Here is an 11,687-nt window from a genome sequence, read left to right as displayed (position 1 = left end):
TCTCAGAGGCTGTATGTGTTTCCCATCTAGAAGGAGGTACTACTCTAATTCAGCTACCCTCCTCTTGGCCCCGGATGGAGCCCTGGGCAACTCGTTGGCCAAACCCAAAAAACCCAGTGCCAAAGAGAGTGTGAATTGCTGCTCCTTTCTCATACCCCTAGCTTGTAAAATTCTTTTCTTTATAGGGGGAGCTGCTTGTTGGTGAACAGAGCCTACATTAAGATGCTTGTAATGGTCAGCACTGGTCTCAGCAGACCAGGCTGGTCTCAGTCAACAACATTTGCTGCTCCTTCTGCAATTGGAAAAGAGACTTCCTCCAGCTGAGTCACTTCCTACAATATGAGTAGTCTACCAGCCTGTCTCCTCCTCTCAACAAACACAACCCCAATCCAAATTAGAAAATAGATACATTCCCGGGGGGCGGGGAGGGGGGACTGCTTGCCAAAAGAGTCTTCAGAAAAATAAATCCTTTAAGTAGTTCCCAGTGGTACTGATGTGTTTCCTAGGTCACCAGCTCCTCCCCTAAGTAAATGTGAGGTACAGAAACTTCAAATTCTGTTGTCGGAAGCTTTACTACTTAAGAGATCCATCATGAATAAAGAAAAAGTAGTTCATACATGATTAACTAAAACAATGAGAAATTATTACTAGAATTGCTAAATTTCAGATTCATATGTAACTCTGGAACACATAATTAGGTAAAGGATATGTAAGGTCAGAAAAAACTAAAAATGCATGATTTAAACCCCATACTGCATTCCATTATAAAAAGACCTTCTATCCCTTTTTTTGCCTTCTAGAACTGAGAAGCAGCATGAAAACGCTGCCAGCAGCCTGCCGTGAGAGGAACACGTGCCTGACCTTTGTCCTCCGAGATGACCTGCACCAACTCGTACTCTTCTGCGGGGTCTGAGTCCAGATTGTGCTTCAGCATCGCTCTCTGGATCACGGCAGGGGTTTTATCCTGGCTCGTCAGCTGGAAAGACAATGAGAGGGTTGGTGAGGTGTTCAGCTTCAGGTCTCCTGGAAAGTTCTCCTGAACCTCCTCTTCCTGCCATTTTGTGTTGTGCGAGCCTTTCCAGGGAGGCAGGGCCCGTGGAATGAGAACGGGCCGAGAGCCAGCACTCCTGTGTTCGAGTCCTGGCTCTTCCCTTAGTGGCCAAAGGATGATGAGCAAGTCACTCAAGCTCTTAGAGTCCAGGCGTCTTCACTATTAAAATGAAGAGGGTATTCTTGCCTTGCCCATTTGCCTGACACTGCTTGAACTTCAAGGAAAGAATATAGATGAGGGTACTGTGAAAACTGGAAAGCGTTATCAGTCCTGGGCTGAAATTATCCTCAAGTGTTCACAGCTGCTGTTAATTAGCACTGGTCACAACCTTGGGATGGAAATGACCACAATCCTGCTCATGGACCATTTCAAAAAGCACGAGGGTCCCGACGACCCAGCAATCCCACTCCCAGGTAGTAACCAAGAAAGATGAAAACATACATCTACCAAAGGACTTGTACACAAATGTTCATTAGCAGACTTATTCATAATAGCCCCAAGCCGGGATCAACCTGAATCTCCATCAACAGAAGGTAGAAAGAAATTGGAGTATATTCACAATACAGTATTACTTAGCCATTACAAGAAACTAACAACTGATACATGTAACAATGTAGATAAATCCCCAGAACATCATGTCGAGCAAAAGAAACCAGACTCAAAACGTTACACACTGCAGGAGTCTGTTCTTATAAGAGAAAGCAAAGCTAATCCGTGGTGTTAGAAAATTTATCTGAGTTAAGGAAGGATTGATCGGGAAGGGACATAAGGGAACTTTCTGGGGGAGGTGGCTGTTGGAAATGTTCTTTATCTAGGTTTGTGTGGTATTATTACGCAGATGTACATAGCTATTAAAATCCAAAGAACCAAATGCTTAGAATCTGTGTATTTAATTGTATGTAAATTAGTCTAATAAAAATCAGCTTCCAAGTTTTTAAAATAATAAACCTAAAAAAATTTTTTAAAGCACAAGTAAAGGTTCCCCACATCCCTAATTCTGACTTTCTCCCTCTTATCTCTGCCCACCAGTCAACTCTTTGCAGGGTGTTCAGTATACCATGAGAAGAAAGCAAATGAAAACACAGATTATTCTTACTGAAAAACAAAAGCCTTTCTCTCCAGGAGCTAAGAGGAAGGACACCAAAGAGAAAAATCTAAAAAAAAGAGTCTAGTTTTCCTCCCCAAAATGCTGTCATTGTGAGCCTGAGGATGTCTATGCTTAGAAGCATCCCTCTGGTCTGGGACCACAGGTGGCATTTGTGATTCAGTAAACAACATGCATTACAAGGGGCTCCTTGTGAGCAACAAAGACCTTGCTCATTTGTCTATTACCAAAACATCTGGCATATCCATTTATGGAGAAAAACAGGTGTACACAAAATTCTAAAGGAGAAAAATATGTTCCTTGATAGTCTAAAGGAAATACTCCCAGAGCTGGCTCAAATTGGACTTGTAGCATAAAGTTAGAAGAGAAAAAAATTCACCTGGGGCCGAATGTGAGGCTAACTTGACTTCTAAGCTGTCTCATTTAAACTACCTGTTTAAGGACAAAGCCAGGCTATCCCTATTTTCTTTACCTGAAACTTCAGAGACATGTCCAAGTGAGAATGGGATGGCTTTCCTTGGGTATGTATTACTTTGTACCAAAACAGCTACTGATCACAGTTCATATTAAGGGCTCAATCACGCAGCCTTGTGCTGGTATACGGAACCAGCACTGTCCTCCAGAAATATGTGAGTCACAGATCTAATTTTAAATTTCTAGTAGCTACATTTAAAAAGTTTTTTGAAAGTGGAATTTTAATAATTTCATCCAATAGATCCAAACTATTATTTCAGCATATAATCATAAATATTACTGAAATAGTTTACTTCTTTTGTATTAAATCTTCAAAATTTGGTGTGTATTTCACACACATCTCAATTTGGACCAGCCCCATGACAAGTGTCCAGTAGCAGCATGTGGCTGCTCTATTGGATGGTGGGTACTGAAGAGTGAGTAGGAGTTTTCTTCATGCACGTTAAGCAGGGAATGAAATGTTTATGGTCACCGGAAGTTCAGTGAGCACGGGAGATCCTGGTTGACATAATGGAGAGAAATATCAGTTAGAAAGAGAGACGGGATGGTGCTATAGGACATTGACCTGCAGTCACGGAGGTAATGACTTTACAAGGATTTAAGTTTTGTTTCTCCTACTTCCTATGGAAGGACCTGGACCCAGAGGACAGTCGTACCTTCTACAACACAAGTTCTCTAGGCCGGCGATTCTCAACAGGCAATCTGTAGCCTCTGTGGTCCCCGAAATCTTTTCAGTGGATCTGTGAGATCAAAGCTACTTTTATAGTAACACTAAGATGATTTGTCTTTTCACTTGTGTTGACATTTGCATTATTGTCGCAAAAGTAATGGTAGATAAAGCTGTTGGCCCCTTAGCACGAATTAACGTGAGGGTGCCTGACTGTCATTGTTTCTGTTATTAGGTGCCACTCGGTCAATTTTAACTCGTTACGACCCCATGTGACAGAGCAGAACTGCCACAGAGGGATTTCTAGGCTATAAACTTTACAGGAGCAGATCACCAGGTCTTTCTCCTAAGGAGCTGCTGGGTGGGTTCGAACAGCCAATCTTTCGGTTAGCAGCCAAGCACTTAACCATTGCACTGCCAGGGCTCCTTCCTAACTATATCAAAAAAAAAAAAAACAAACCCAAACCAAACGTGTTGCCGTCAAGTCTATTCCGACTCATAGCAACCCCACAGGACAGAGGAGAACTGCCCCATACGGTTTCCAAGAAGTGGCTGCTGGATTTGAACTGCTGACTTTTTGGGTAGCACCCTAGCTCTTAACCACTGTGCCACCAGGGAGGACTCCTCCTAACTATAAAACCCAAAAAACCAAACCCAGTGCTGTCAAGTCAATTCCGACTCATAGCGACCCTACAGGACAGAGTAGAACTGCCCCATAGTTTCCAAGGAGCGCCTGGTGGATTTGAACTGCTGACCCTTTGGTTAGCAGCCATAGCACTTAACCACTCCTAACTATAAAAAAAAAAAAAAAAAAAAGCCAAACCCAAAACCAAACCCACTGCCATACAGCAGTAGTCATTAAATTCTTCAATACCTTGTAATCACAGTAAAAACAAAAACAAAATAAAAAAAAGCCAGTTTCACTTTAAGGATGTCCTTGATAAAGCAGTAAAAATTACTAATTTTATCAACTCTTGACCACTGAATATATACCTTTTTTAATATTGTGTGTACTTCTGCTGCCTATCAAAGTATGATGGTTATATTGAAGAAAACCACTCGTGTGACTGAGTTGTGACCTAAACTTGCCACTTTTTTTAAAGAACGCTACTTATTATTTTTTTTCTGGGTACTTATACTTAAAAGAATGGCTGACAGACAAACTGGTAATTTCAGAGTTGGGTATGTGACAGATATTTTCTCTAAAATGAACAAAAGTAGTCATCACATCAAGGAAAACGATGACAAAATAATAAAATTCAAGCTTTCAAGTGACAATTAGAGATTTGGCACATTTGTATCTATTACTGTGAGTTTTACCGAATTGCCAATACTTAAAGACTTTTCTAATGAGATCAATAGTGATACTAATGAAAGGCATGTTTTGGTATTACATAATGAAACGTGTCAATGTTTGGAAGATCTGCATAACTGAGTGAATCGGTATTTTCCAGATGACCAACGCACGCTTTAGTAAAAGCTCCATTTGAAGGGAAACACAGACCAATTAATTTAAATGTAACAGAGGACAAAAAACTCACTAACGTGGTTTCAGATACCACATTGCAACTAAACTTTAAGAAACTATTACTTGTCAAGTTTGGGTGTAGTATCAAAGAAGAATATCTAGAATTATCTAAAAAGACTAATACTGAAATATTCCTTCCTTTTCCAACTCCTTGTCTGTGTGAAGCTACATTTTTGTCATATACTTTCAGCCAAGATGGCGTATCTTAACAGCACTCAAGGAGCAGATACTGGGCGGCAGCGCTGTCCACTGAGGCAGACATTAAAGGATTTGCAAAACATGTAAAACAATGCTGCTCCTCTTACTAATTTTTTTGGAGAAAAATACATATTTTTCATTAAAAATTTATATTAACATGCAATGTTTTATTATTGTTATTTTGTATCGACTAATATTTTGAAAGTTTCCCAATATCTAATGTGATAAATATCAATAGGTAAAACCCACATAACTTGAAACTCTTCAGGATCCTCAGTGATTTTTCAGAGTATAAAGGGGGTCCTGTGATCAAAGAGTTTGAGAACTGCTACCCTAGGCCAAAGCTAGTTTGAATTATTTCCATGTTCTGGTCAAGAGCATACAGTAATATAAATTTCATACGGGTAATTCCCTTGAAGTAACATTTCTCTTTGGAATGCTTAACAATGAAAATGAGACCACAAGAATGCTGTGTGGTCCACTCTGAATAAGCCTGTGAGTTGGCTGGGATGACTTTTACAAAAGGTGAGTGACACCACCTTGTTGCAATGTAAGTATAAAGAAAGGGGTTGACAGAAGGTGGGCTTACCATAAAGGCAGCCAATGTGCTGAGGAAGGAGCCTGGGGGTCATTTGTTAACCATCCTCTACCCTCGCCTCCCAACATTTAACACTGCACACACAATGTGAGATTCTTCTGGACAGTAGGATTTTGTGAAAGACCTCATCCACTCATAGTACTCTCCTGACAGAATATAGCAGACATTGACAGGCCTATCATAGGTCCCAAGGCATATTTGCTTGGAGTTACAAATCCATGCTATAATTCAAAGACATGCAGTTCTACTCAGTCCATACAATTGCTATGAGTCAGAATCGACTAGATGACAATGCATTTGGTTTTGGTCTTTGGTAGAATTATAGAGGTAGAACTTACTTCTCTGGCTGGGATATGTAAGAGTAGCCATGGGAATAGACCACACTGAAAAAACAATAATTACACCAGTGACCTTGGCTTCCCTATGGTTCTCCCCCCTCTCTGGTGGTCCTTTATTAGTCCCTCCCTCACTACCCCTTGAGTTCTCTCCCAGTCTTACTCACTCCGTACATCACACACTCCATGAGGCTGGAGGACTCCCAGCATCAGCCTTACACCAACCTGTGTTTCTGCCCATCTACTAGAGGATGCCATCTTGATGTCCCAATGGTATCCAATTTAAATGCCCCCAAAGCCTCCCCCTGCCATAGTTCCTATCAATTACCATGACTACCAACCACCAAGCTGGATGGACAGCCTCTAGTCCTCCTCCTCCCTCATCCCCTACAATAGTTACCAAAAAAGTTGATAACTAAATGAATGGATCCTATATTTCTACTTCATAAACAGTTTCCAAAAATCCATACACATAACCAGCAACATGATCATCATTCAAGCCTTTATCATCTCCCACATGGAATATTATAACATCACCCTAGCTTGTTTTCCTACCTCCAATCTATACCAGCCCCACGAGGCTTCAAGTCTCCATAATGCCTGTTACTTTTCTAATATACAAACCTGATCTCTACTTAAAAGTCTTCGATAAGTTCCCGTTTCCTATAGGATCAACACAAACTCTTTCATGAGGGCCATGAGGCCCTTTATGATCTGGCCTGACCTCTGTTAGCATATTTGCTACATTTTGAATAATGCTAGATCATCTGCCCTTTTGATTATAAGCTCTTTAAAGGCAGAAATGTCTCATTCGCTTCCTTATCTCCAGAACTTAATCCAATGACCAATATATAATATTTTGCTCATTCAGTGACTGCTTTAGCAAAGCTCTTGTTTAGAATGTTGAAAGACAATCCCTCCATACCACTTCTGCTATATTCAGAGCTGAGCTTGAAGTAAGAAGGGTGCCTTCAAAGAAGTCGAGTGACAAAGATGAGGAAAAATGAAAAATTAGCTGTGATTTTACTGCAAAGGAAAGTCCACTTTTCAATATATGATGGATCCTATGAAGTAAGGAGACTATTCTTAAAGTAAACATGCCTTATATTATACACACAAGGTTATCATCACCACAGGCTCTACATGTATTCCAAAAAGACTGTCACTATTAAAAACATATTACGGGTTGTTTTCAGAACCATACAGTCTACCAACAGTTAAGAAAGTTCAGGGTCATTTGTTTACAAGCACAGTTTCTCAATGACCCAAACTGTGTTTCCCAGCTTGACCGTCCACATTATTAACTGATTTGATTCAGAGTGCGTTAAGGACAAAAATTTGACATCACGCAGCAAATTCCTAAGAACGCATGGAAATTCAATTACAACTCCGGATGTCTAATTCCACAGGAAGGCTTCCAAGAAGGTATGAAGCAGTACACCTTCCCTATAATAGACAGTCATCCAAACTGACAGTTTTGAAAAGGGTGCCGCTGACCTGGATGAATAAGCTTTAGCATTTTTTTAAGCCGTAAAAACTATTTCCTATGTGCACTGCTGTTTCTGTTGGGTGCTGCGAGTCAATCCCAACTCGTAGTGATGCCATGTGACAGAGGAGAACTGGCCCATAGAGTTTTCTAGACTGAAATCTTTATGGCAGTAGATCACCAGGTTTTTTCTCCTGCAGAATTTAGTGGGTTCGAACCTCTGACCTTTCGGTTAGCAGCTGAGCTCTTAATCATTGCACCACCAATGTGCACTATATTATGTGCACTATAGGTCTGTATATTAAAGTAAATCTATCATTAATCTACACCCAGGGAGACTTGGGTATTTACACGTGTTGATTCTGTGTGAATGCATGTATATGCTAACATTATATGTAGCGAGGTTAGTCTGAATGGCTGAAGACACAGACACAATCAAAATGGAAAACCGACTCCTGGTTAGGATGAGCCCTTACCATGATGCTCTTGTACATGTTGCCATTGTTGTCTTCGATACTGATTCGGATTATGCAGGTGTCTTCATTCTGTTGGTTGTAAACAGGAGGCAGCACTGTCGAGGTAATGGACGTCACCGAGACGGAGCGCTTGTGGGTTTTAGAGTTGTTGTTGCAGGACGGAGGAGAGGAGAGGGGGTTGACTAAGGACGACATCCCTGAGGAAGTTGTGTCCATGGAATGGATGGAGGAACATGATGAGGAGGATTCGGAGAGCTGGAAAAGTAAACACCCCAGGAGAAACCACAACTATTAGAACCTTGACCAAAAGAGTACGATACCGTTTTCAAAGTAGAGGTAGATGTTGAGACAGATAAGCTTCAGTTATTTCCTCCACAGCTGCCCACGGCACAGAGGCATTGTGTCCCTGGCGTATGTACATCCTATATCAGATGCATTTCAGTGGCTCAGTCCTTGACTTAATCATCACTCTTCATCTGTGTGAGGTATTTCCCTAGTTTTTAGCTGCTTTTAAGGGAGTGAACCAGTAGGTGGCAGCAGATACCAGAAACCAGAGGCCGCAGAGGCTCCAGAGGGAAGTCAGTTGTTAACAAGGCTGGAGGCAAGCCTGTACCATTAGTTTATGGAGGTCCACTGACTCTAGCTGGGATACTACTTAACATGCCCACCAAGATGATTCCCATCCTGACTCCAGTTTAAAACCAGATTTTGTAGTAAGAGAGAAATGTCTATATTTTTAAGAAGTTCCTAAAATAAGCACCACAGATTATATAGCTCAGCATAGAATGCTAGGACTGGAAAGGCCCTTGGAGATCACCTAGCCCTGCTCCTTTTCTATTGTTGAGGAACCCGAGGCATAGAGAGAATAAGCAGGGCTCCAAGTTGACACAGCCGGTCAGCGACAACACCAGGACTAGCACCCAAGCTCCCTAACTCGCAGTGCCATGGCCACAGTCTGCTGTTGATGACTACCTGGTCAATTAACATAATATACCAATACGTCAGTGATATTTAGCACTGTGAGGTTTGTAATAAGCTTTCATGTATCTTACCTCCTTTCGGTCTGACACCATCTTGGGAACAAAAGGCAGAGCATTACAAATATGAGGAGAATGAGGTTCAAAGAAATAAAGTGACTTGCCCAGGGGAACACAGCCTGTGATCAGCTTAGTCACTTTCTATATTTACTGCTAGAACCAACAACGCAACTTCACGTTGTTTATCAAGGACCGTTAAGGCATGAGGTGCTACAGTTAACTTGCTTTTCTGATTAACTACATGTTCAGCGCACATGCATTACCAGCTACCAAGGAAATAAGACGTCTAAAACTCACTACTATACAACAAAAAGACAATAATCCAATTAAAAAATGGACAAAGGATACAAACAGACACTTCACCAAAGAAGTCATTCGGGCGGCTAACAGACACAATAGGAAACGTGATCACTAGTCATTAGAGAAATGCAAATCATAACTACAATGAGATAACATTCCACCCTGACGTTACTGGCACAAATGAATCAAAAAACCAGGAAATAACAAACGTTGGAGAGGCTGCAGGGAGATCAGAACTCTTATGCACTGCTGGTGGGAATGCAAAATGGTGCAACCATTTTGGAAAAAAAAGCTATAGACAGTAACTTCCACATGATCCAGCAATCCCACTTGTAGGAATAGATCCCAGAAAAATAAAACTCACTAGTAGGTGTCCCAAAAAAAATCATTAAAATAAATAACTTTAACTATCAATTCTTATTGTAGAAAATTATGAATGATTTTTTGGGGTTAGGTTAAATCATACCACATTCATCCCATGAAATATCCTGAAAGCAATCTTAAAAATAAATAACATCAATTTCTTTTGTACCTGTCAGACTTCCCATGGAAACAGAGGACAGAAGCTTAGCTTCCTGATTATCCAAGTCCTCCAAGTAAAACGGAGTTTATTTTATTTCCCGTGGACTTCTTTTTCCTATGGCCTAACTGTATCATTAAATTCCAGTGCATGATCTGTTTAATTAAAAAGTCAGCTAACTGATGTGACAGAATTCCAACTGTGATTCCATCACAATATGGCTTTGGTTACTTTCTGAAACATCTGTGTGTGTGTGTGTGTGTGTTGTGAATCAACTTACCAGTTCATATTGGAGACCTAACTGATGAAAGGTTATTTTAGTGCCCTCAAGTGTAGCCTGTGGGAAAGGAAGGGTGAACATCTGGAGGGCTGCTGGGGAGGAAGGTCGGTCACAAGACCTCAGAGTAGGAAGGGAGGTCATCCAGGTCAAGCTATGTGTTGGACAGGAGGTTAGAGGTGGAACACAGGGCCTTTCTAGTTAATATCCAGGGATTCTGCGGTCCAGGCATAACTACTCAATTTTAAACCTATAAATATTCACGACTCTGAGAACAATTCACCCAAAGGATAAAAAACTATGACTTGTGCAAGAAATTAAGAGAGCCAGTGTAATGAAGGATGAGACAATAAGGTTAGAGGGAGGGGTGCGCAGACCACACCTCAAGAGGCTTCTGCATAGTTCTAAATGGGATGATCTGATCTATGCGCACATCTGCTGCACCACCAGAGAGAGTGACCGTGAGTCACTCTCCTGCACAGGCAGGGGGAAACCCCACAAAGATGTGGGCAATCCCTCCGTGGTCTCTTTCAGGTAACGCCCATCATCAGAGATAGGGCCTATGAGCATAAGGGCCTGTCAAATGTGAACAATGAGATCGTCACTGCAGATTCTGACAAATTCACGGCTACATGTCAAGCCATGGGGAATGGTTGCACCCCAGCTTGGGAAGCAGGTCTTTTGAGACAACGGGCAGTCGGTTGTGGTCTGCAGAGCTTTTCCCTCAACATCTGGAGCGCTGAGCATGTGCCCCCAGAATTTCAAAGCAGAAAAGAGAGAAAACCAATTGGGGCACAGTTTTCGTCATCTCAGTCTGCTGAGTCCTGAGTCTGAGGCCCTTCCTGGATTGGCTACTTTGTGACAAAGTCTTTTGAGGGCTCCCAAATTGATGTTGCTACTTACAATGCCACCGTGTGAAACAATTCACACATCCCTTTGCAGAGAGTTAGATATAAACAAAATGAAGGAACTGTACACCAAATCTCTACCTCATTGGCTAGGGAGCCAGAAGTGACTATGGAAAGCATGGCTGACCAAAAACTCTCTGAAATGGTACGAATTCTAGTCATGTCAAAGTTGACCCCTGATCCAAGTCTCTTCACCAACAGCAGATTGCAGCAGATGTGGATAGAAGATTAAGACCAGTCTTTTTTTTTTAGTTACGTAGCCATGGAACATGAAAACTCTCTGTGGGACTTCTTTTATCACCTCTCATCACTTTTTTTTCCCACATATGATAGACTGTATTGCTGTTTTTTTATTGCTGTTACTAATTCCTCACCCCTCCCTGAATCCACGCCACTGAATTTTGGAGTGGTTTTTTAATGTAACATTATTGTAGTAAAAGCCTGCCTAAGATAAGGTAAGACACCAAGAAACTAACACACCTCCATCTCTGGCATTTTGCTCCTTGTAAGGAAATCCCACATCTCCTAACCACACTATAACTCATGCAGAGATCAAAATCTTTCTGTTGCCTTTAGATGTGGTTATGGAATAATATTCCAAAGGCCAGACGAATAAAGCAACTTGCTCGCTTCCTTCAGGTTTATTTCCATAAGGAACACGTGCTGGACTGAACTCTGCTTTCGACACTTCTTAAAAACACAATTTTGAAAATACTGTGGAGAGGTA

At 41.4% G+C, this 11,687-nt stretch overlaps 1 protein-coding gene across 2 annotated transcripts in view; it reads right to left on the bottom strand.

Annotated features, from left to right (window-relative positions):
• The window catches only part of RGL1 (ral guanine nucleotide dissociation stimulator like 1), a 286,792-nt gene that overhangs the window by 4,406 nt on the left and 270,699 nt on the right, over positions 1-11,687 (bottom strand). For both annotated transcript variants that reach the window (XM_049868101.1, XM_049868102.1), the window contains exons 17-18: positions 7,919-8,173; positions 862-976 (exon numbers count right to left, since the gene is read on the bottom strand). In XM_049868101.1, coding sequence (XP_049724058.1) covers positions 862-976; positions 7,919-8,173 — 370 coding nt within the window. The remainder of the gene's footprint in view (positions 1-861; positions 977-7,918; positions 8,174-11,687) is intronic.

The sequence above is a fragment of the Elephas maximus genome, chromosome 24 (assembly GCF_024166365.1).
Source record: "Elephas maximus indicus isolate mEleMax1 chromosome 24, mEleMax1 primary haplotype, whole genome shotgun sequence".
Classification (NCBI taxonomy): Eukaryota; Metazoa; Chordata; class Mammalia; order Proboscidea; family Elephantidae; genus Elephas; species Elephas maximus.
The sequence above is the reverse complement of the archived record's forward strand: the minus strand, read 5'-3'. Positions and strand labels throughout refer to the sequence as shown.